This window comes from Ambystoma mexicanum, chromosome 1p (assembly GCF_040938575.1).
Source record: "Ambystoma mexicanum isolate Mex_15411 chromosome 1p, UKY_AmexF1_1, whole genome shotgun sequence".
NCBI lineage: Eukaryota > Metazoa > Chordata > Amphibia > Caudata > Ambystomatidae > Ambystoma > Ambystoma mexicanum.
The window spans coordinates 85315035-85341446 of NC_090921.1; the positions used below are offsets into that span (position 1 = coordinate 85315035).

A 26412-nucleotide genomic window follows, 5' to 3' on the forward strand; every position below is an offset into this window, starting at 1 on the left:
ATTTGGCAAATTCAGGCCTTCAAGTTGGCACTATTAAGGGCTATCTCGCAGCGCTATCGATCTTTAAGCGCTCTGCAGAGGAGCCATCGTATTTCAAAATTCCATTGGTAATACAATACCTGAAAGGTCTAACTAATGTTTACCCTCCAAGACCATTCCAAGTTCCCTCATGGGACTTAAATCTAGTTTTAAACTTCCTAAAGGGTGCTCCTTTTGAACCACTCCACTCTTGTTTATTGAAGTTTCTCACCCTCAAAACTGTTTGATTGGTAGCATTAACATCTGCTAGAAGGGTTAGCGAGATACAAGCCCTATCTTGTAAACCTCCTCATACAATTTTTCACAAGGACAAAGTCGTTCTACAGGTGAAGCCTAACTTCCTCCCAAAGGTAGTTTCTGAATTTCACATTACTCAGAAGATTACTTTACCTTCATTCTATCCTCCTCCCCATCCGGGGAAAGCGGAAGAGAGACTACACAGGCTGGACCCTAAGCGAGCCTTGATTGTTTTATCAGTAGACTTGCTAAAATTAGACAAGCAGACCAACTCTTTGTAGGTTACGCAGGACATAAGTTGGGATTACCAATAACCAAACAAACCATCTCCAGATGGATTATTTTAGCCATTCTGGAATGCTACAAACTGGCAGGGAAAGAGCCCCCTCAATATCTAAGGGCTCATTCGACCAGGGGCATCGCAGCCTCCTCAGCTCTTAAAAGAGGGGTACCAATTAGAGACATATGTGCGGCTGCCACATGGTCGTCCGCACATACCTTTACCAAATTTTATAGCCTGGATTCCTCCTCTAGTCAAGAGACTAGATTTGGCAAAGCTGTGTTACACTCTGTTCATTCTTAAAGAGTAATATGGCATCTCTTACTCCCGCCTCCAATCACATACCACTGCTATGGGAGTTCATCATAGATAAGGAATACGTCGGAGGACACAGTCCCTTCGAAGAACAAGTTACTCCTTACCTGGTAACGTTCTTTCGATGGGATGTTCCTCCGATGTATTCCTTATCGCCCCTCCCATCCTTCCCTCCAGTAATATTTCCCTTGTGATTGCAGCTTACGCTCCTTCAAGGGTAGTAACCATTCATGCAATAACTACCTTACTCTACAGAACGGAACTGAGCAACGGACGCTGCGCGTGGCCATTTATAGGCATGATGACGTTGGCGTCGATACGGTGACTGTCGGGGAACACCTACTCGACGGACGTCGACGCACAGCGCCCTCTACTGGGAAAACATTTTTCCGAGGCCAGCAAGCTGGAGATACAAATATCATAGATAAGGAATACGTTGGAGGAACATCCCATCGAAAGAACGTTACCAGGTAAGGGGTAACTTGTTCTTCTGACTCATGTAGCCTCAGCCTTCGTATTTTGGTTATCCTTTGTAATGACTTGACATTCCCCCTCTCCTGGGTTTGCTCAGTTTGATTATTTCTCCTGTTAGCTGGTTCATTTAATGTCACTTCCCATTCATATTTATAAACTTCTCGCTCTGGTTTTCTCTACTCTTTATTTCTTAAACCATGGGGCACTTTCCACTCTTCCCAGGGTGTGTGTGCCCAGTTCTTAATACCTTCTCTTTCAGGCGTGTTCAGTGTTCTTTTGATCACATTAACACAGTTCCACTCTAATGGCTTTATATTTAGTACATCTTCAATGTCACTGGAACGAGTTTCCCCTGCTCCATATCAGTGCCCTGGCAGTCTCCTAGTACTCCTGTTCTCCCTGTTACCTCTGTATCTTCAGGGGAATTCTGTTGGGCTTAGCACTAGCTCTGGTTCTTTGTCTGTGCTCTGGATCTCGTGCTTCTACTTGATGTTGGTGTCCTGCTCTCGGTTCGCTCTCTCTCGTTGCGACCGGGTCTGGTTGCGGGTCACTGGATGTCTTGTTGACTCCCCCGCAGGGTGGTTTCAGTTCTGTTGTGATGTTGTGGTCTCGCCACCACCAGGATAAGGATTCCCTTTTCTCTTTTACCCAGCTTCTCTCGGTTCAGAAATGCCGGACCTCCAGCCTTTCCCTCTGATGCTCAGGCTTACTCTGAAAGTCATGGGCTCCGCTGCTCTCCTTGGCTCTGCCTTCTCCAGGCATCATCTTATCAGTGGGCTTCACCTGCTTACGATGTTCATTCTGTGTCTCCGCTTCGCCCCTCCTTGGCATGCTCTCCTTCTTCCCAGGGTGCTTGCTTGCTCGTTCTAGCGTACTTGTTCAGTTAAATGTACATCTCTCATTGAAGAGACAGATCCTCCTCCTTGTGCATGATGGAATATTTTAATTCTGTCTTCAGCCAAGTCCCTGGATACTTTAATGTTCTTCATATCTGATAGTCCCATATATGCCACTATAGTGGATGGTCTAGAGAGTTCCTCACAGGAACCAGAGTCCTTGTTCCCAAAGGGGAACTCGACTCGACAGGCACAGTGATGATCTAAAACTTAGATAATCACTGCGCCTGTCGAGCCTTAGATTCTAAGCCAATGGTTTTCCAATGCCAGGACTCGAGTGCCGAAATCCTGACGGGTTTTCAGGATACCCCTCATTAATATTCATGAGAACAAAGTTGAATACATCTTGATTCTTTGTATGCAAATTTATCTCATGAATTTTAATGAGGGGTATCCTGAAAACCCATCAGGATTCCGGCCCTTGAGGCTTGGAGTTGGACAACCTTCATCTTGACGGTCTACCTGAACTGTACCAGGAAAAACATTTCTTCAGATATCTAGGGGGAGTGCTATACAGGGTTTTGTGAATCAATCTTAGAATCTTAAAATGTATTCTGGCCTGAATCGAGAGCTAATTCAGCTTCTACCACAGAAGAGTTATATGGTCCTGGTGGCCATTATTATAAACAGTACAGACAGACATATTTTGTTAATATGATGTGTGTTTATAACCAAGTAGAGGCTATTGCAATAGTCCACCTTGGCACCCGTAAAATACCTAGCTATAGAGGCACAGTCGGAAACAGGAATCAGTGAACGAAGTTGTCTGAGAATCATGAGGTGAAAGTTGCTGGAGCTCACCAAGCCATTAATTTAAGGACTCATCGACCGAGAGTCTAGAAAGGCATCCAAACACTTTACTTTAGCTGACTCTGCTACCGAACAGATGGACTTTGACAGGTTTATACATTTAGGAAGTTCTTTCAGCAACATATACGAGGGAGGAATAAACAAAATCTCAGTTTCAGAATGATTCAATCCTAACCAGTTTGCAGACATCCACTCATAGATGTCTTGTAAAAGGACTAATTCTTCTCGTAATGACCTGTCAATTTAAGAATTATCTGTGTGCCATCAGCGTTATTTGGAAAATGCACACCATGATTCGACAGCAGGTTATGTAGGGGCTTCATATAACTATAAAACAACAGAGGAGAGTGGCAAGAACTCTGCAGAACCCCACAGGTTAATATGTCTGCATCCGATACAAAGTCATTAACCTTTATTCTTGATGCTCTTTTATTGAGGAAGGTGCCAAACCAACTAGTGGCTATTTCTGAGATTGACGCCAGGTCTCTCAGGCGCCTCAACAAAATGTTGCGATCCATGGTACTGAATGCTGTCGCGAGGTCCCGCAAAATCAACATGCCTACCTACCATTCATCTCATCTTATTCATACTATCTTCAGTAATGTATCCCATGAAGGCATTACAAAGCAGACACAGACAACAGAATCAAGTTTTGTCTACAAAGTTTTATTAACTCAAAATGCCAGATCGAGTAATAACTTGCTCTATGCTAAGATGGCATTTCCCTACCTAAAGAAAACTAAGGATAGTCTGTTTCGGTAAGTCCAAAGCAAATGTCTGTCTGTGTCTAAATCCTATGCTTGCCCTCCCTCATGTGTAACTGTATACAATGTGTAGGGATGTCAGCATCAAAATGAATAGTGTTCAAAGTAAAGTTCTTGACTTGTAATCAGCTTCCCCTTCCCCAAGTTCAAATAGTTCACAAAGCACAGGGTTTACCTTCCCATGAATGTTAAAATCTTCCAGCTTGTGAAAACAACACAATTCCTTGGGACACTTCCCAGCTCTTTGGGATATGGTTACCTTTCACTAGTTCACATAGGTAGTTCAGTTTCTTGACTTCAAAATCACATAAGAGGTTATTGTAAACACAAGTTCTGTATGGGTGCTTTCAGTAGCTTTTCCATACAGGGGAGAATTCGGTGTATGCACAGTTGCCAGACCACACAGTCCACTCCATTACAGGTCATGCAACCGATTCCCCTTATTGGCTGCTTTTCCATCAACACTATGCCACTCCTTCAATGTGATAGTTCTACTTGGGTTATTCACCTGTCACCTGTGTCCCACTCGCCTGACACTGCCCCGTGGCTTGATTGGCCACAATGTACTTGTTACATTTTCTTGTATTCTACTTGCTTTTGCCAGTGTGTATTTCCTCATAGCATACAGTTCCTTGAATTCTCTTTTGGCTTTTGCCAATGCTTGTTTTTTCATATAATGCAGTTCTCTGTATTAGGCAGATTTCTAAATGTTCTTTCATTCAGCTCAATGTTCAAGATTGCTCAAAACTTGCTTTCACTCTGTTCGTTATTCAAAAGTACTTATAGTTGCTTTTACTTTGTAAGCCATTCAATATTTGCTTTCACTTCATTCAGCATTCAAAAGTACTTATATTTGTTTTCACTTCGTTCGGCATTCATTGAAATGCGTGTTCCGTTTAAATCAATGGTCATTGCTTGCTTTACATATGCACCTGCCAACCCGGTGTTCTCCCTTCTTGGTACGCTCACCGGTCGGAGCTTATGGCTTTGCTGTGAGGTCCTCCACCGCCATGAGTTCTCTCTTTCCCGTGCAGTACCTCACGTCTTTTCCCAGTGGCTTTCTGTGGCCCGCTCACCGAGCAATGCTCCTCCTGTAGCTTGGGACTCGCACGACTACTTCACTCAGTCACGCCGGTCTTCCTCTTGCCGTCTTCCATCGGCCTCCAGCGTCCTTCAGCGCTGCTTCTCGTTACATAAAATCTGCATCATTTTTTAGGTTTCGAGTGCTCCACTTGGCATGCTAATCCAGAGAGGTCTGCCTGTACCCAGCAGTCTGTAGCTCTGCTTCCACAGTTGACTACATTTCCATCAGGATGTCGGCTTTTAAAGTTCCTGCCACCAGGCTTAGTCCAGAAAAGACTAACCTGCTCACTGATGAAACGGTAGTCAGGTCTTACTCTTGCTGTCATCCTCCTCACCTCAGTACATAACTGTGGTTGGCGTGTGTGTGTGTGTTTGTGTGTGTGTATTAATAGAATGAGAATGTGCCTCTCTAGATGGCCTGTTCCTCGTCCCAATGCTAAACTGATGTTTCTTGGGAAAGGATTTACCTGAAGAACAGGGAAAGGGCTGATAATAGACTGCAAAGGTGTGCAGTTATAATGTCGACTGCAAAAAGTCGAGAAAAGAAAATGCTGAAAAAAAAAGTCAGAAAATCGAAATGTGTTTTTTTTTATTTGTATGTTTTTTTGGGTTTAGCTATAAATAATAAACAGAGGTTTGGGGGGGAACCCCCCATTAAAAAAAAAAAAACATTCAACATTTTTTTTTTCAACATTATTTTTTCAACATTTTTGTTTTCGACATTTTCACTATAAACGACTGCAAAGGCTTGAGGGATAGAGGGTTTGTTATGAAAAGGAAATAGGGGATACCATATTTCACCTAAGGACGTCCTTTCCCCGCTCCCCAAGTCTCCTCCAAGGGGGTGATCCCCCTTGCAAGAAATGGTCTTTTCATGGCCACCCGAGAGTAGGATACAGGGGGAAAAGAAGGGAGGACTTCCTCAGGTTCCTCCCAATCCTAAACGTCTAAAAAAGCCATTTGGTACTCTGACATGGCCCAGACTGCCTATTGCCTAACAAGGTCTGGTTTTCTAGGTTTGTCTGTAAGTTGCAATTTTTACAAGGTTTTAAGCAAAAAAACAAATATTAGAGATAGGTATTTTTTAAGAGTGGGGTCATCCAAACTTCTTTACGATTATCCGGGATGTAGGCTGTTCTAAAAGATGTATTTATTGTCATGATCTTTGCTTCCAAAAGGTCAGGGTTTTCCCAACACCCTTGGAAGCAGATCCATAACCCAGGTTCCGAGTGCCAAGCAGTCCCAATTGGGACCTTTTGGACCCAGTCCTGGCGCCAGTGGCACCAGGCTCATAAATATGCCCAGTCCCAGCGCTGGAAGCGCCGGGCTCATAATGCTTGGGTGGACTTACCTGCAGCAGACCATGCTGCTTACTTGCCTGCCAGTTGAGTCTCTGATCCTCTTCTGTTTGGAACTACTTTTCCTGTTGGGTGGGGCAGGAGCCACTCCCTAGATTCAGAACACTGGAACTCTTCTGGAAAGCAGGAACTCTTTTCTCACCTAGGCGTGGCTGTGGAAGGAGACACCTAAGCACTACAGGAGGCTATTTAAACCACACCCGATGGATGAATCTTGCTTTGCGTTATTCTGCATCCTCAGCAGCAGAACGCTCATCGTGTCTTCTGCATCTGATCCTGGGCCTAAGGAAAAAGGCTTACCATTCTGAATCCAGTCTTCAGCAACACCTATAAAGACAAGAAAGAACAGGTTAGCATTACGGTCTTCAGTGACAGGTCTTCACTTACCTGGTCCATCGGCTGTCACCAACGCCTCGCGCTGCATTCCGGATTCTGAAAGACAAAGGCTTACCTACTCTTAGTGCGCTCCGGAAGTCTTCACACTGCATTCCGGCATCTGAAAGACAAAAGCTTACCCACTCTTCGCACGCTCCGGAGGCCTTCGGCGCTGCATCCCGCATCTGAAAGACAAAACAAGGTGCGTTTAAAGACATTGGGGAACTTTAATACTCACGTGCCATTACTCCTTTCCACATCTAACCCAGTGGGTATTCCGGCACCCTGCAGCCGCCCCGAACTTGTACCTGCAAAATAAAAAGACAGTTAGAGCGCATCGTGAAGCAGGCAACAAGCGCTTACTTACGTGCTTCCAGGCACTTCTATTCATCACACGGGCTCCATCTTCAACTCACTTCAGCCCGCCATCCGCCATCGCCGGAACCCTGCAAAACAAGAGACATCATTACTAAAGACTTTAAAGACATTAGAATTACTCGAAACTTACCGTTCGTGCAGTAAACGACGGACAGCAGTCCTCTGAAGTCAAGAGGCATGCTCCCCTTATCCAGTGAACAAACTGGTTACAGCACCCTGCCTCGAGGCAGATGGAGAGCACAGCGTTCACTTACCTAAGGTGAGAGCGTTAACCTTTGGGGTTCTACAGGAGAAGAGAAAGGGAAGAAGAGAGAGACATTCAATAACCCAGTTCATTAATCCCACATTTTCTATCTGCAGACATCTTACCCTTCGAGCCAGACATACAGTGCACAGAGGTCCAGCCCAAAGAGCCAGCCGTGTGTTACACATCACCTTTGAAGATACGGTATACGCCCAGTCAAGACCGGCGCCTCTACGGGAATCAGGTGAGCGTTACAGAACGCAAAGCCTACCACAAAACTCCCGTCCAGGCGCTATGGAAACCTCGGATACCGACCAGCTAGCCCAGTTACTTGGGGAACTAAGGGCAGAAGTGCATGCAGCCCGTCAGGAAACGAACACTCTAAGAAGGGAACTGATTATTTCCAAGGAGCGAACAGATGATCTCGCTAGACAATTGCTACAGTCACAAGCCGGACAGACCCCGTTACCCGCATCTGGGGGAAATCTTCCTTCTACATCCTCTATGAATCCAGTGCAGATCAACCTACCTGGGAATGTACCTCTGGCTCCGCCCGAACGATTTTCTGGTGACCCAAAGAGGTTTGCAGTATTTATCAATCAGTGCCGGTTGCATTTCTTATGCCGGCCAGCAGCCTTTCCAACTGATCAAGCTAAAGTAGCTTTCGTGCTTTCGTACCTTAGTGGCAATGCGGCAGACTGGTCGATCCCTCTAGTAAATCAAGATGATCCGGTCCTCCATGATTTTCAAGCTTTTCAGCTCAGTATGGAAAAACTGTTCGCAAGACATTCACAGGGGCAGGCCTTGGACAATGAGCTTCTTTCGTTGCGACAAGGTAATCAAGACCTTTTGGCTTATATTGCGTCTTTCAACAGACTGATAGTGGAAACTCACTGGCCTGAGGACAAAAGGATTACGCTGTTTTATAGAGGTCTACGCGGAGAGCTCAAAGATGTGTTAGCCCAAGTAGTGAATCCCCCACAAGATTGTGCGGACTATATAGACTTAGTCGTTCAAATAGATCACAGACTGCAGAACAGGAAGGCCGATCGTTCCAAGTTTGATGCTCGAGTATTTTCCAAACCGCCAACTCCTTCCAAAGGAGTAGACTCCGGGGAACCCATGCAGATAGGGGGTCTGAAAGGTCCTCTAACACAAAAGGAGCGGGAAAGGAGAAAACAGTTGCAATTATGCCTCTATTGCGGAAACTCAGGGCACTTTCTTCGAGACTGTCCGGTGAAACCTGCCAAGAAGGCAGTAGGAGCTGCAGTTACCAAAGTTACAAACTCTGAGCAGGGAAACAACCTCGCCCGACAAGAATAGAGGTCCTCTTGCCGAGCGTGAAAACCAGTTCCGTGACCTCGCATTTCGTGATACCTATGGTCCTCATTAGCCCTGATAATCCGGATCGATTACATGCAATTGAAGCTTACGTCGACAGCGGTGCCATCGGCAATTATGTGGATCATGAAATGGTTTTGAGGATGAATCTAACTCTTTGTCCCAAGGCTGTAAAGGACGTCATTACTACGGTGGATGGTACGGAGATAGCCTCCGGGCCAGTAACGCATACCACTCAAGAAGTGACGCTCGTAAGTCAAGATGGACACCATGAGAAGATCGTGTTCGATGTGATCAAGGCCCCTCAGTTTCAGATTATTCTAGGAATACCTTGGTTAGAGAAACACAATCCTCTGATCGATTGGCGAGCAAGAACGGTCCAGTTTCCAGAATGTGTCTCTACTTGTCACCCTCCACCTGGTGTTGCACTGGCAGCAATTTCTTCAGAGACTCCCCAGTTACCTCCCGAATACCTAGAATACCAAGATGTTTTCCGGAAGGATCAGGCTAACTCTCTACCTCCTCATAGGTCTTATGACTGCCAGATCGACCTGATACCTGGATCTACTCCTCCTTGTAGTAGAATTTATGCCCTCACCGAGCCTGAGAACCTTCACCTTCGACAATACCTGGATCAATACCTGGCAAATGGGTTTATTCGTCCTTCTAAGTCCCCTGCTTCTTCAGCTTTGTTCTTCGTTCCAAAAAAAGAAGGAGACCTTAGAACTTGTATAGATTATCGCTCCCTGAACCAGATCACCGTTAAGAATAGATATCCGTTACCTTTGATCCCTGAACTCCTGGACCAAGTCACAAAAGCATGCATATATACAAAGCTGGATCTTAGAGGAGCTTACCACTTGGTACGAGTAAAAGAGGGCGATGAATGGAAGACGGCCTTCCGCACCAAGTATGGGCTATTTGAATATCAGGTCATGCCCTTCAGACTTTGTAATGCCCCGGCCGCCTTTCAATATTTTATGAATGATGTCCTCAGAGAGCTCATAGATGTGTGTGTTGTTGTTTACATTGACGACATCCTCGTTTATTCTTCATCGGAATCTGAACATCGGAAACACGTGAAAATGGTCCTCGAAAGATTGCGTCAACACAAACTTTTTGCTAAGTTGGAAAAATGTGTTTTCAACGTGACTGAATTCTTGGGATTCATATTATCACCTGGCGGAGTGCGTATGGATTCAAAGAAGGTCGATGCAGTTCTCAAATGGCCATCACCATCCTCCGTAAAAGGTGTGCAAAGCATGTTAGGCTTCGCTAACTTTTACCGCAGGTTTATCCCCGAATTCTCTCGAATAGTCCAGCCCATCACTGCCTTGTTAAAGAAAAACAAACGTTTTGAATGGTCTACCGAGGCGGAACAAGCTTTCCAGGATTTGAAGACTAAATTTATCTCTGCACCAATCTTAAAACACCCTCGCCCCGAACTCCCCTACATCGTGGAAACTGATGCTTCAAGCCTTGCCATGGGGGCAGTTCTATCACAAAAGGACCCGGTAACCAATCAGTTGCATCCCGTGGCATTTTGGTCCCGCAAATTCTCGCCTCCTGAAATCAATTACACGATTACTGACAAGGAACTTCTGGCTATCAAGTCTGCCTTTAAGGCTTGGCGGCATTATCTGCTGGGGGCCCGACACACTGTTACTGTGATTACGGATCACCGAAACCTGCAATATTTGAAAACCGCAAAAGCCCAATCCTCTAGACAACTCCGTTGGGCATTATTCTTTGCCGAGTTTGACTTCATAATTACCTATCGACCTGGTACAAAAAACGGTAAAGCTGATGCACTTTCTCGGATGGGAGTGGAAGAACACTTGATCAACCCTAAACCTGTACCAATCATTCCCGAACAAAGAATTCTGGGTGTAATCGCCACAGAATCCATAGAGGAAGTTAAGGATAAAGCCAGGCAACTTGTAACTCCAGCAGACATACAGAATTGGCATCTGCTGGGAAAGGACTTTGCAGTAAAGGACAACTTATTGTATTTCCAAGAACGATTATACCTACCCAGCACAGATTTACAGAAAAAAGTAATCTCTTGTTATCACGATTCTTTAATGGAAGGACATCCCGGTATGGCCAAGACCTCAGAAAAGATCAAGCGCTACTTCTGGTGGCCCTCTTGGAAAAAAGATATCAGAGACTTTATAATGTCTTGTGGAGTATGCGCCCAAAACAAGAGTCAAAAGGAAAGACCAGCAGGCCTCTTACGCCCTATTGACATCCCACCTCGCCCTTGGCATACGCTTTCTATGGACTTCATCACCGATCTACCTCCATGATCCGGATACAATACGATTCTAGTAATCGTGGACTTATTCTCCAAGATGGCGCATTTCATTCCGCTCAAAGGCTTGCCAACAGCAGCAACTCTGGCCCGAGAATTTCTCGAAAACATGGTCCGACTGCACGGTTTTCCTTCGGTTCTAATTTCGGATCGAGGTAGTCAATTTATTTCTCATTTTTGGCGAAGTTGCTGTCGGTCGGCTCAAATTGATGTGAGACTATCGACCAGTCACCACCCTCAGACCGACGGACAAACCGAGAGGACCAATCAAACTCTGGAACAGTATTTACGCTGCATGCTGCAACAAACTGAAAAAACTTGGAAAGACATCCTTTGGATAGCCGAATATGACTACAATAACTCTGTCCATTCAGGAACTGGGAAAACCCCGTTTTTTCTTTTGTACGGCAGTCACCCTCGAACCTCGGAGTTGGATCCCCTACAAGATCTTGAAACACCAGCAGTAGACTACCTGCATTCTACAATCACCCAAGCCTTTAAGGAAGCTGTTTCTCACCTTCAAAGGGCTAAAGAACAATACAAGAAAGGAGCAGATCAACATCGGAAGGAAGCCCCTCAATATCAAGTAGGGGATCAAGTCTGGTTATCCACCAAATATCTACCTCTAAAAGGGCCACGCACATTCAACCCAAGATACCTTGGTCCCTATTCCATCACTACCATAGTAAACCCAGTAGCGGTCAAGTTGGACTTGCCCCCGCACATGAAGATACATCCGGTCTTCCACGTCTCTCTATTAAAACCCGTGCAACCTCAAACCCGACTAACCAAATCTCCAAAACCTATCCTAGTTGATGGAGAACTCGAGTTTGAAGTCAAAAGCATTCTGGACTCCAAGATATCCAAATCTAAACTATTCTACCTAATTGACTGGAAAGGCTACGGCCCCCAAGAGAGATCCTGGGAACCTGCTGAATATGTCCACGCTCCTCGCCTAATCAAAAGATTTCACCGAACATTTCCTGACAAGCCAAAACCCCCGGAGAAGCCCGGTTTGGGAGGGGCCTTGAGGGGGGGTACTGTCATGATCTCTGCTTCCAAAAGGTCAGGGTTTTCCCAACACCCTTGGAAGCAGATCCATAACCCAGGTTCCGAGTGCCAAGCAGTCCCAATTGGGACCTTTTGGACCCAGTCCTGGCGCCAGTGGCACCAGGCTCATAAATATGCCCAGTCCCAGCGCTGGAAGCGCCGGGCTCATAATGCTTGGGTGGACTTACCTGCAGCAGACCATGCTGCTTACTTGCCTGCCAGTTGAGTCTCTGATCCTCTTCTGTTTGGAACTACTTTTCCTGTTGGGTGGGGCAGGAGCCACTCCCTAGATTCAGAACACTGGAACTCTTCTGGAAAGCAGGAACTCTTTTCTCACCTAGGCGTGGCTGTGGAAGGAGACACCTAAGCACTACAGGAGGCTTTTTAAACCACACCCGATGGATGAAACTTGCTTTGCGTTATTCTGCATCCTCAGCAGCAGAACGCTCATCGTGTCTTCTGCATCTGATCCTGGGCCTAAGGAAAAAGGCTTACCATTCTGAATCCAGTCTTCAGCAACACCTATAAAGACAAGAAAGAACAGGTTAGCATTACGGTCTTCAGTGACAGCTCTTCACTTACCTGGTCCATCGGCTGTCACCAACGCCTCGCGCTGCATTCCGGATTCTGAAAGACAAAGGCTTACCTACTCTTAGTGCGCTCCGGAAGTCTTCACACTGCATTCCGGCATCTGAAAGACAAAAGCTTACCCACTCTTCGCACGCTCCGGAGGCCTTCGGCGCTGCATCCCGCATCTGAAAGACAAAACAAGGTGCGTTTAAAGACATTGGGGAACTTTAATACTCACGTGCCATTAGTCCTTTCCACATCTAACCCAGTGGGTATTCCGGCACCCTGCAGCCGCCCCGAACTTGTACCTGCAAAATAAAAAGACAGTTAGAGCGCATCGTGAAGCAGGCAACAAGCGCTTACTTACGTGCTTCCAGGCGCTTCTATTCATCACACGGGCTCCATCTTCAACTCACTTCAGCCCGCCTTCCGCCATCGCTGGAACCCTGCAAAACAAGAGACATCATTACTAAAGACTTTAAAGACATTAGAATTACTCGAAACTTACCGTTCCTGCAGTAAACGACGGACAGCAGTCCTCTGAAGTCAAGAGGCCTGCTCCCCTTATCCAGTGAACAAACTGGTTACAGCACCCTGCCTCGAGGCAGATGGAGAGCACGGCGTTCACTTACCTAAGGTGAGAGCGTTAACCTTTGGGGTTCTACAGGAGAAGAGAAAGGGAAGAAGAGAGAGACATTCAATAACCCAGTTCATTAATCCCACATTTTCTATCTGCAGACATCTTACCCTTCGAGCCAGACATACAGTGCACAGAGGTCCAGCCCAAAGAGCCAGCCGTGTGTTACACATCACCTTTGAAGATACGGTATACGCCCAGTCAAGACCGGCGCCTCTACAGGAATCAGGTGAGCGTTACATTTATTATCCTTGAGATAACAGGAGCTATTGCCTCTACACAGGTCTTAATTAATTTAGAATAACATGGATCACTTGGGCAGTTTGTGGGATCTAGGCATGTTATGATAGCTATAATCTCTGTGACCGAAAGATTACTCAAGCACAGCTGTTCCATGTTTGAGCTACCCAGCACTGGTCTATTCAAATTGCCTAAGGCTGCTGAGTTTACATCAGGATTGTGGCGCTCAATGGATAGATGATTAACTGTTTGGACACCAAACAGATCTAAGGGCAATACTCTGCTTGGATGTGAGTGTAAATTTAGCGTGGAAGTATGTTTGTATCGCATTACACCATTCAATAGTGTGAAGGAAAGTCTCAGATTTGCAAACTCAGTTTGTTTGCTCATGTAAAAACTTGAAAAGAGCTTTGGAAGAATAAGCTGTGGGAGCTATCATTTGTGCCAATGCCTTTTTCTTGGCTTCTATGATGGATTTCCTTTATATTTCGCACTCAGGCATTTAAGTTTGAGGCAGTTTGATGGCTTGGATTTCTCCTTGGTTTGTTGATATTGGTAATTTGATCAATTAATAATATACAGTAAAATGTCTCATTTGGTATCATTTCGTAGACAAGACCCTCACGGTTGTATAACACCTTTACTCTTGATTCTATGGTTGTGGAGTTATGTCAAAATATGGTAGTTTTGCATCTGAAATGTCGTTTTCAAATACAAAGTGTACATCTTTGTTTTTGACTTTGAGTTGTGAAAACATGTACGGACTTGCCTGTAGCTAATGAGTGACTTAGATAATTTGATAGGGGCTTCTTTTGCTTGCAAAGCTTCTCATGAATTCCGGCTAGGGCATTTTAATGGGAAGACTATTTCGTTAGGGCAAAGCTTAAGTGCATTCCGACCCTTTGAAGCCTGTGAGTGTGAAAAACAGCTCCTAGCATATGAATGATTTAGAATGTATCTCTTTAGACGACTGTGGATTTAGCTCTGCTGGAGTGTAATATGCATTGTTCCTTATGAATATGTCCCTCAAGGTGTGTCCATATGAGTGGCAGGAACATCATAACAAGTTTTACTCAGAGGCTCTGAACAGGTGATCCATGATAAAGGCACTTAAATGTGTTTATTTGGTATAAGAGGAATTAGTCTGTTTCTCTCCGAATGACAAGCTAATCTCCTGGGATATCGCCCATCAGCACTGCAAATCATGGGTTGAACATTAGTTCCGCTTGTCACCAGGCCAAATGAAGAATTACCAACAATCTAGCTTTGGGGAAGCCATATGAGAATACCATATCTGACCATGCAAAACAGTAATGCATTCCCTATTTTAAAGTCTAATATATACTATAACTACTATAACAACAATTGTATTTACATTAGGCCTCTATTTTCATTTACAAGGGTATCTCAGTATTTCTCTGACATATATTGTTGAAAGGAGAGTCCATTTGCTTCTGAAATTTGTTGGAAAAAGAAACATAGCTTTTTGGTTATAAAATCACAAGTGAATACATTGGCTTGTGTAGTTTTCAAAGTGGACATTTCATAATATTTCTAAGCTTATCGATATTTTCCAAATAACATATCAATTGGTTCCAGTCCTTTGGCTTTCCGGACATTGTTACAGTGCTGCAGCGAGGCACCATTTTAAATGACTGCAGAACATTTTATTTTTGGGAAAGTGGTGTGAGTAATCTAGGGAGTTGGCTATCTCTCCCTAATGGGGACCCACGTTTAGTACCTCCTAGGAAACATTTTAAGCTGAAAGAACAGTCTCTGGGAGGCACGTCATCTAAGTAGCAAAGCACAATAGAGCATCCACAAAGCCTGCACTTTCAAGAGCATTACAGAGCACACATGGGGGTGTGGCCCCGCAGTAAAGAAAGTACACAAAATGAGGCATCCTGCACCACAATGTGGACCTGGTGAGTCCAGACAGGCCTCAGAGATGGGGAACCGGTGCTGTCAGGTGCCACACCATGACTGAGGGCTGAGAACCTCAGATGGCCGAGGACAGACAGGCCCCAAGGTGAAGCCACCCACTGGTCCTCAACCTGAGAGACCGGGATAGAAGGAAAACCATCGGCCAGAGCAGAGCCCAGTGGACAACTAGCTTCAGCGGCTCTGATGAGAGAGGAACATTGTGCAGACTGCACAGCCATCCCTAGGAGCGCTGCCCAACACCAGCAGGTTCGCCGGAACAGGAGCCGGGTGGCATGGGAGAGCAAAGAAACATAAGTCCCACAGTGGAGAAGGCACAGAGAAACCTCAAGGTGGCAGACAGAGAAAGACAAACCCTGGCGAGGAAAAGGATCATAGAAACCCAAGATTAGAGAGAAGAGAAAGCCCAAGGAGCAGGGAATGGTCAGAAAAGCCATTGGGGAGAGAAACGGAGTGGGGAGAGAAACTGAGACAAGCACAGGAGCGGGGAACGTACAGAGAACATACCGAGAAGCCCCAGAGTGGAGAGAGAGAGACAGGACAGCCTAGGAGTGGGGAAAATACGGTGAAACCCAAGAGTGGTAACAGAGGAAGAGACAATGACCTCTGTGGGGAAAGAAGGAAAGACAAAGGTTGACACAAGCCCCAATTGAGGAGAATATTGAAAAGCCCCAGAGTGGGGAGAAAGAGACTTAAAGGATCCCAGGTTGGAGAAGCAAAACAGAAGAACGTCTCGTCCGAAAAGAGAGAGTGAGACAGACTGTGAGAAATACACTTTAAAGGAGAAGCCAAAGAGACTTTGTTGGAGCCTAGAAAAGGCATGCTAGAAGTACACAAGTCATTTATTTTTAAATGTGTTTATTGGCATTTAAAGTAGGTAACAATACAACATTAGGTCACAACAGCAATGAACAGACGCAATTTACATTTGGGCAAATGCTGTTGTGCAACAAGTTGCTGTGTATTATATCAATGAAGCAACCAAAAACAAATAAAATTAAGCAAAGGTCAAATTCTCTGAGCTTAGTAACTAGGCTCTTGTACAGGGTGTGCTGAAGAAATCAACCTCGCGAGGGCAGGGGTGACAGAAGGTGTCTGTCTAGTCAGGTGACCAGGGGACAATGTCAGCGGTACAAAAGTAAGCTCCTGGAAAGGGGGCAGGGGGGCAGAAGTAGTTTACACTTTGACAGAAAAAAGTGAAATAGCATCAGATAGAGGTTCATGGGGGTTTGTCCTCGGAGAAATGGAACAAGTGCTTTCCAAGACTATAGGTTCTTGACTGGGAATCTTCCAAGTCCTGTAATGATCCAGCCCACACCGTTGTCTCGGCTTCACACCAAGTCTCATGTTCTGAGTACCACAGTTTGTAATGTGGCCTCTTGGGTGTCGCCAGGACATGGCAATGCAGCGTTTAGCGAGGATACAGGCTAGGTCCATGAACCTGGTGATATGTCTAATTTCCCTCCTCCTAGATTATGCCCCCAGCAAACACTCCAACGGATTCCAGTTATATCTGGCGATACCAGCTGATCTGCAAGCGTGTTATACTCGGGACCAGAAGACCTGTATCTTGGAACAGTTCCAAAATATGTGGATGAGGTTTGCACCGTCCTGGCGACACCAGGGGCAGGACAGGCATTTATTCCTATTAAACTTGGCCACTCTGCTGGGAGTCATATAGGTATGGTGTAGTACATTAATGAGAAGTAACCTAAATCTAGCATTCTGGGAGACTTTCTTAGGGTAATGGAGTACAAGTTCCCATTCATGGTCAGTAATCGTAACACCTTTTTCAGGTTCCCAAGATGCCTTCACATTTGGGTGTTGGGCTTTTGAACAGCCTAATAAGCAGCCGTACTGTCTAGTCACAGGTTTTCAGAAACCATCAAGCATGTACATTAAGGCCATCCGCTCTGTTTCCTCGGGTTCGGCCAGCCACCCCTGCCATCTCTTTTGACTTACATATATCCCAGAAATTGTCCTCTAGGCAGCCCTGTTTGTTGGGTTAGGTTGTCTAATTCACTAAATGTCCGGTCCGCGAACAGGTCACCCCATGTAAAGATGCCCATGTCTCCCAGTGCCAAATAGCTGCCAGGTCTTCCCTGGTTTTACATAAATCCACCATTATGGGAGCATTAGGTGATTAGGGGTGGCCCACATGAAGTAGTTTCCATGCCCGTGACCATATTTTGCAACCAAGAACCACAATAAGTAGAAGGGCATTCATGCAGCCAGGCGGGAGCCATAGGATCTCTTTCAGTCGAGCAGGTGTGACCAGGTATTGAAGTAATATTGACTCATAGGTGGGGTCATAAGAGAGCCATTTTGATACAGGACTTAGCTGGGCAGCCAGGTAGTAGAGTTCCAGTTGGAACAGTCGTGTACCACCTTCACTTTATGGTAGGCATAATACCTGTAGGGAGATTCTATGATGAATCAGGCCCCAGAGAACGTCTCTAATTTGCTTGTCTAGAAGACGAAAGAACTGTGCTCCGATGTAGTAGTGAACATTTGTGAAGTAGTACAGGAATCTAGGGAGAACAATCATCTTCACAATTGCAATCCTGCCCATAAGTGACAGCGGCAACCGGGACCAAAAGAACATGGGCCCTCATTACAAGTTTGCCGGTCTGGAAACAACGCTGCTGGTTTCCAGACCGGCAAACTACGAGTCTGCGGGCGGGTGCCGTACTGCCCGTCAGGGTCAGACCTGGCAGCGGGGAACGGCACCCGCCTGCAGATTTTCACAGAAGCACCAGCACCGTTATTAACGGTGGCAGTGCTTCTGTGGTCCCCACTCCCATATAGGAATGGGGATCAACATTTTACCGGCGCCTGACTTACCGGACCGTCGGGGCTGTAATGCTCTGGTGTTTCCGGCAAGTCAGGCGCCGGTAAATCATTACAGGACCGGCGGCTTCTTGCCGGTTTTACCGTCACGGTTTCCCGCGGACCCGTAATGAGGGCCATGGACACCTTGAGACCCTCCATGACCCGGAGGGTGTTGAGAGTATGTGTGTTTTCCGATGTATGTTTGATGTGTATACCCAAGTATCTAAAGGAGTGCACCTCCCACGCAAGATCCAAGTCTGGCAGTGAGGCTCTGCTCGACCTTGCAGAGACCAGCCAAGGTGAAAAGGAAAGACTTCTGTCTATTAAAGACAATTCCAAACAGTTCTACACAGCTGTCCGGTACATCCAGTACCATGGACAGGTTATGGAGCGGCTCACACAGGTAAAGCAGGACGTTGTCAGCATAAAGCGATATTAAGTGTCGGGTTCCCCCTATCAAGAAGCCCGCACCCAGGTATTCCTGGCGTAGGTAGACTGCCAGAGGTTCCAAGGCCAATATGTATAGCATGGGTGATAAAGGGCCCCCCTGGCGGGTCCCCCGATATATATCCCAGGCTTCATGGATCTGCTTATCAGATTTAACCCTTGCGGCTGGGAAAGTGTATAGCAGGGTCACCCAGCGAATAAAGCTTTTCCCCATTCCAAAGCTCTGCAGTGAGGCAAGCAAACATTCCCAGAAGACCAAGTGGAAGGCTTTGGTTGCATTTAAGGACGCCACCACATAGCTCTCATCGCAAGAGTCAGTTTAGTCTATGATGTGCTGTAGCCTGCGTATGTTCAGGGCAGTGCTACGTCCTGGTATGAACCCTGTTTGGTCTGTATTTATCAGGGAGGCAATGACCTTGTAGAGACGCACCGATAACACTGTCGTAAGTATCTAAACGTCATAATTTAGCATACCCAAGGGGCAATATGAATCCCATTTGTCCATTGGCTTAGCATGCTTGAGGATAGGCACATTCAGGGTTTCCCCCATGCTAGCCGGGAGCATACCTGAGTCATAAACTTCCTCGAAAACCTTGAGTAGCAGAGTAGCTTGGGTGATGATGTAGGTCTTGTAGAATTCCAGGGGATCGTTCCTGGAGATTTTACCGGGAGCTATTGCGTCAGAGACTTTTTCCTGAGAGATAACTGGGTCAGAAGGGACTGCTGCGCTTGTGTGCGCCGTGGGAGCAAAAACAGCAAAAGTGTCTCCGCTATATTGCTCTGGGGGACCTGTCTGTTATGACTATATAGTCCAGTATAATATGTAGTAAAGATGTCATTTATTTCGAGTTGGGATCTCCAAAGGACCCCGCACTCGTCTTGAAGTGCCGTTGTTAGGGGTTTAGGGTGTTCCCTTTTGCAGCCCCATGCTAGCAGTCCTCCAGGTTTGTCCCCTTATGCATGCGAACGGGCTGTTTTTAAACTTGGAGAGTCTTTCCCATGCCTCAAGGCAACGGGCCCGAATCACTGCTAGTTTCACCTCATCAGGCCGCTTATCTGTGTGGCAGGCCTCCAGTGTCTTAATTTCATTCTCCATATCTTCTAGGTCTGCTCTCAGTGTCTTGCATATACCTCCAGCGCCTGCTATCACCTCACCTCTGGTAACCACCTTCATTGTCTCCTAGACAGTGCCCCATTTCTCGACACTGCCAATATTTTGTTCTAGAAAATCCACCAGGGATAACTGGAGTGCTTCTTTAAAGACTGGGTCAGTCAAGGTACCTGTCGGCATACCCCAGGTCGGAATGGGGGCCTGGGGTATGTAGCATTCCACTCGATCACCAGAGGGGCTTTGTCAGATATAGAGTGACCCAGATATTTTACGCTACATAGTTCAGTCAACTGCCCCAGTCCGACATAGAAATAATCTAGTCTGGTATGCAGATCATGTGGGGCCATCATGTGGGGCCGAGTAACCTCTGGTGTGTGGGTGTAATTCCCGACAGACGCCCACCAAGTCCAGGTTGTTTAGTGCTGCAGATAAGGCAACAGTGTCAGGGGACTGGCCCACGGGGTGGGGATCTGTCAAGCGTTGCGTCCCTAACACAATTGAAATCACTGCACTTGGGATGGGATATGATGGTTTGGAAAGTAAGAATTCACAATACAACTTTCCCTATGTTCAAGGTACCTTGCAAAATTACATATCGTCCCTCTTTGTCTCTGTCTACTTCTAATAATTGGAATGGTATTGAGCCATGTATCCACGTGAGAACTCCCCTAGTGTACTTGGAGAATTTGGCCATGTACCCTGTCCCACCCCAGCGATTGAAGATCGCCTCCTGTGGGTCTCCTGGATTAATTGTATAGATTTTCTTTTTGTGTTTCAGGTAAGATTTCACTCTGTTTCTACCGAGATAGGATGCCAACCCAAGGCCATTCCAGGTAATTATTTTAATTGGGGCCATGGGTAAATGGCGTGGAAGGCTTCACCAGCAGGAATTCCAGCAACCACACCCCAAGATGTCAAGCATGTTTCATATGACAAAGACACCAGCAGTGTATGGGAACCAGTTTCCCAGCCACCCATATATGCCGCAAGAGAGCATACCAACCCTGGGCTCTCCCTTCCCCCTTCACAGCCCCCACAGTAGCAACACCTTAAGAGCCAAAATGCATGGAGTAAACAACAAGAAACAAAAGAAAAAAGCAACAACACCATTAACTGAACTTTATAACATTGCCCAGCAAAGGTACATTGCTCAGGCATGCCTGTACTGCCAAGGGCAGGGTCGACCATTGAGTACCAGGTAAGGGGGACCAGCAACGGGCCGGTTCCAAGTGTCAACTCGAGGTGGGCAGTTAAGGCCAGCAGGAGGTAATTAGGTCTCCTGCTCCCACAGAACAGAAAAAAGTACTGTTAGGGCAGTTTTAGCAGTAAATATGACTGGCAACTTAATATGCACACCAAATGATGCGGCACAGATGCTCAGCATGGACAACTGAGACCCCTTATGCATTGCGATAACTACAAAGCGTTGTTTAGTGACTAACTAACAACAGGCGTAATGCAAGCTGGTGCGGCTGGGTGTCCATTCAGGTGTCAGTGTCATTGTTATGGGCCAGATTGTTGTGTTCCATCACATGGTGGCTGCTGCAGGACTGTCCAGGAAAACAATTTGTTGTTGTAGAGGATCTTTAGCCCGGCAGGGTATATAGCAGCATATACTTGAGGCCCAGTTGTCGGGGTCTAGCTTTTATCGGGACAAAGGCGTTTCTGGCTTTTTGAGCGGTGGGAGTATAGTCAAGATATATTGCGATACTGGAGTTTTCCCTCTGTATGTCGCCTCCTTCTCTAGAGTGCCTCAGGTTCACTTCTCTATCATGGAAGTTCAGGATCCTGGCTATCACTGGGTGAGATCCAGGCGGGGGTCCCTTTTAGAGTGAGCGATGGGCGCGTTCCACAGCAAAGCCCTGCGAGAGATTGCCAGGCCCAATTTCCTGCAGAAGCATGTTTTTGACATACACTGTGGGATCTGGCCCCTCAGCTCCCTCCAGGAGTCCAAGTGCACAAATGTTTTTCCGGCGGGATCTGCCCTCGGCATCTTCTGCACAAGACTCTAATGCAGTGTTCCTCATTTTCAGCTCCTTCACCCGTGCCACAAGATCTTTGGTGGTGTCTACGGTGTCCTTCAGCCCTAGTTCGGCAGTTGTGACCTTTTCCGACATTTGTCTGAGATCTTGACGAAGGAGTTGGACGTCAACTTTGACCTTGACGATTCTGGTTTCCAGTGATAACCGCAGAACGGAAATTGCGGCAAGGATTTGGTCTTCTTGAGAGTTTTGTGTCGGGGCTAACAGCCCATGTTTCCTGCCTTCTTCAGCCTGAGTGGGTTTGCGCTGCTTCCTCTGCCCAGCGAATGAGTCCGTGATTGATGTCTAACCCTTGTTTTTCGTAGGTGACATTCCTGGGCCCTGAGGAGGGAGCAAGTGCTGCACAGGGACGTCATTTAGGGGTCACCAGGGCTCGCAACTGTGACCCCTGAGGTCTCCCTTGTTACCCATGTGGTTTCCCTTGCTACCCCTAAAAAAAAACTAAATATGTTTCTTTTTCTTTTCCTTTAATGCAAGCTCCTAGGCTGTGGCCAGCGCCATGTGGCTCAGTGGCTGGCTTTCTTGTTCAGGGATCTTTAAAAAATGTTTTTTAAAAAGAACAGGGTTCCACAAGTCTAACACTTTCAGCAGTGACCCTAAATAAGAAAGAATAGGAATACAAAATAATTAGTCTTTCTGGAATTCTAAACAATAATTAATAGACTCATTAAAGGTTTATTTCAGGCACACTTCAGGGGGTGAGTCACTGATTTAGTCTGTTCTTAAACACCTCAATGAGTACCAACACAGTTTGTGTAATATTGTATGTATATTTGTTCTATATAAAGCTCTTAAGTGTAAGTGATATATAATAACACATAATTATCATTTGGCCATGGAACTCTGCTTGCATTCACAGTAATTTGGTAATATGGGCCTATACCCACTCTTATTAATGATACCTATGGTGATTCATTCTGGTCTTTCATCCCGGGAGGATAGCTCAGCGGCAACATGCGCGCCTTGGAAGAAAGACGACACGAAGCAACACAGGTTCGATCCCCCGTCCGCGCTTAGAAACTCTGGGTGTTTTGAGCGCATTATAAATACGCAACTGAGACAATAAAAGAAATACAATTACGCAACTAAAAAACAAACGATGCCGGTAACAGAGCCTCGATGCCCGTGGGCAGTCTGAGTGCTTTAAAATAAAGAAAAATATCACATTACAGTGATATCGTAGTGTATTTGGGAACAATGCTATGTGATGCCACTTCTCGTTTTGTCAAGGGATGAAATGTCGTGTTCCATTGCTTCCCATGATATCACGTACAGGGTGGGGTCAAATGACATCACTTCCTGTGATGTCATCTGAGGTCAAGGGTCATGTGATGTCACTTCCGCTACCCCAGGCATTTTGGTGAAATGACATCTTTGGTGCTGCACCGCTTAGGTGGTTATGGGCGAAGGTGGTACGTTCCAACAGGCCCTGGCCACTCGAGCTAGGTAAAGTATTTGTTCCGGCGCCTACGTATGACAGTCTCCGGCAGGCTTGAGAAGCTGTACATTTCGTGCAGAGGGTGGTGCCAGTGCCTAAAGTTAGATTGCTAGTTCAGTTGTGCACAGCGTAGTAGGGGTAGGAGGATTGGTGCACCAGCAGGAACCCAGGAGGAGTGAGGCAAGCGTGTATCAACCAATTTTGCAGGGGCGCAGTTGAGCCAGATGGTGGTTCTTGACTGTTTGTGGTGTGCGCAGCTGGCAATACACATGCAATTTAAGTTGTTCAGGTCCCAGTGAAGCGGCGTGTGCCAGTGTGGGGATCTGGCTGAGGCGGATTGCAGGAACCAGGCGGTTAGGCAGTGTCTGTCAATATTTCATGGGAAATTCCCCACAACGCAAGCAGCAGAGCGAGGCAGAGGTGTGCGGGTAGCTAAACAGAGCAGATAATGCCGTGCTGAGCCATCTCAACATGCGCAGTGTCGGCAGCAGCCCCTCACTATGCATACACTTATGAGAGCAGTGCCCCCTGGTCTTGGGGCAAAAGCATTAGCAACCAGGAGGGGATTCCTCCGGGGGGATGAGCAGGCCAGTCCCAAGATGAGGGCCCTGTGGTGAAAGTAGATGCTGAGCGGGGAGACGGGGCCCCTCTGCACCCAACCCCACATGGGGTTATTCAGGTAGAGCTAGGTCTGGTGTTCAAGGCTCTCAGGTGGACCAGGGTCAAATGATGGGCCTCCCTAGCACAGGTAGGTGTTGTGCCAGATCTGGTCACGGCAAGAGGCTGGGAGACCCGCAGAGACCCCCGTTGTAAGTGTGAGTAGCAGTGTGTCACTTGTGAGTGGTCACATCAGCCGGGCCTCCACGTGCCTCCTCAGTTGTCCCGCTGTGCTCGTTGGGCAAAGAATGGCGTTATGTCTGGGGGAAAGGATGTGCCCCAGGGAAGGAGCACCAGAGGGAGCACCGCCTATAGCAGACTTCACCCGTACCATTGTTCAGCTATGAAGCGGTGGGGCTCCCCTGCCTGCTCTCACCCACCGCAGCCATGCAAGTCCCCCGCCATATCCCTCACCAACTTTCCGGTTCCGCAATGCTCCGGGGGTGTGCTTAGTTGTCAGGATGGCAGTCTGGGCCCCAGCTGGCAATCCCGATCAAGGACTGCCACGTAGGTTGCTCCATCCTTATGCAGCCACCATCTTGGAGCGCAAGGGGGCTCTCGCTTCAACGCGGCTCAAAAGGTTCACCAGCTCTGATTCACATCGGAAAGCAGCTGGTGGTCGAAGTGGTGCCTTCACAAACCCTGGGGTGCAATTTGAAGCAGAAGTGAGCTGCCGGAGTAAGCCGCTGCAAGGATCAGGCAAGATCACCGTGGGAGCCTCACATAGTCACGTCTCTCTACATGGGCTTAAGCCACGCCACCTCTCAGAAAGGCCTATGATGAAGAGACACAAGGGTGGGGGTCAGAAGCCAGCTGCCATCCCTTTCAAAGTATGTCTTGGTTGTTTTCTGTTTTCTTTTGGAGTCATAAGGATAGAAAGTAGGTCAGAATAGGTGTATGGACAGAGAACTTGATGTGTGTTCAACCATGTTTCCAACCTGATGACATTCTTTTATAGAGTAGGGCTAAGTACCGAAGTTAGGGAAGATTAGGTATTTTTCGTGAGAGAATAAAACTTCTTAAAATCCTGCCTCCTTATCCTTATTGTGACCTACCACAGTGGCTATTAGCGCACTTTGCTATCAATCTAAAGTTGTTGCTGCACAATCCCTGGGCTTTGAAAGTACATTTCCACCTGTGCAGTTCAAAGGAATGTTCTTGATGTGTGGCAAGATCTGTGTCAAGTATCGTTGGCTGTCTCTAAGGGTAGCAGTTGATTACCTGCATCCCACAGGTGCACCCTTTTGTAGTAATTGAAGAAACATACTTCACATATGAATAAAGTGGGGCATTTGGTTGGGGCCTCTCAATAAAGATTAATCCACTTTCTATGTTCCACAACATTCATGATAGAGTTTGACATTCAAGGCTGGCATGCACTAAATGCAGTGCTGCAATGTCCTATCGAATATTCGCAGCCAATCAGGTTGTGGGGATAGCAGGCTGAATCCGTTAATCTCAGCCCACGTTCCACAGAGCCCACAGGCTTCCTCCCCTTGGTGGGCCATCATCTTTCCCCCACCCACCCGCCCTCTCGCCCTCCCGCCCGGTTACAATTTATTATTTTAAATTCCCAACAACCCTCCCGACTTACCTGACAGTTGGTGGCAGTGGCGCCGCCTGCCAATGCAGCTTCCCTTTTACAGCTGCCATGGTCATAGAAGAGGGGCTCCGTACGGAGCCCCGCCTTCTTTAACCATGGCGTCCATCTTGGTAAAGTATTTTCCTTCATTCAACGGGACAAGCACAGCGTACCATTGAATAAAGGAAAATACTTTTTTTTAGTACCCCGGGATACCGCTTTGTTAACCCGGGTTCTAAAGGCATTGATTCCCCGTTCCAGCTCTTGGAAAGGGGGAACAATGCCATATTTTTAAATGACTCTACAGAGCTGTTAGTTTGTAGACAGAGATACCGCATATGTGCGGCTATATTTACAGTTTACAAATTCAGTAAATGTACTCATAATGAAGAACTCGTTTTAGAAGTAAGTAACGTTTTCATGAAGAAAATATAATGTTTTGGTTTTTCTATGGTTCTCGTTAGTCAATAAAGTGCCCACCAATCATTTTGGTCGAATTAATTATTTACCTCCATATTTTCCAGCCTCAACTGGATGGAAGAAAACAAAACATCACCATCGCTGGTATGTTCCTTAACAAATTCCTACATATATGTATTTGTATTTCAGTGGGGAAAATTCAAAGAAAGGGACATTTACTATCTACTACAGTTTAAAGCTACAAAGATTTACATCTACATCTCTCGAAGTAGAAGGGATATGGTGCTGTATCTCATGTGGTCCATCGCTATAGAAAGCCCCAGCCTTATCTGACAAAGTGTCCTGTACAACAGTCAGACAATTCATACTGAAGCTCTGCATAAATCGACTTCCTTGATCTATCTGTACTGAGACCACAGATGGGCTTGGCTGTGGAGAAGCGGCATTGCCGTATCTGTGGAACGACAGGCAAAAGTGAAACTGCCAGGCACGTATTAACCCAGTGTGTAAAACTGGGCCCTTTATATATGTGCAATC

General features: G+C 46.5%; 1 protein-coding gene across 3 annotated transcripts in view; it reads left to right on the forward strand.

The window, feature by feature from the left end:
- INCA1 (inhibitor of CDK, cyclin A1 interacting protein 1) overlaps window positions 1-26412 on the forward strand; it is a 1084285-nt gene that overhangs the window by 794078 nt on the left and 263795 nt on the right. For all 3 annotated transcript variants that reach the window (XM_069605474.1, XM_069606309.1, XM_069607005.1), the window contains one exon: window positions 25980-26019. In XM_069605474.1, the coding sequence (XP_069461575.1) occupies window positions 25980-26019 (40 nt within the window). The remainder of the gene's footprint in view (window positions 1-25979; window positions 26020-26412) is intronic.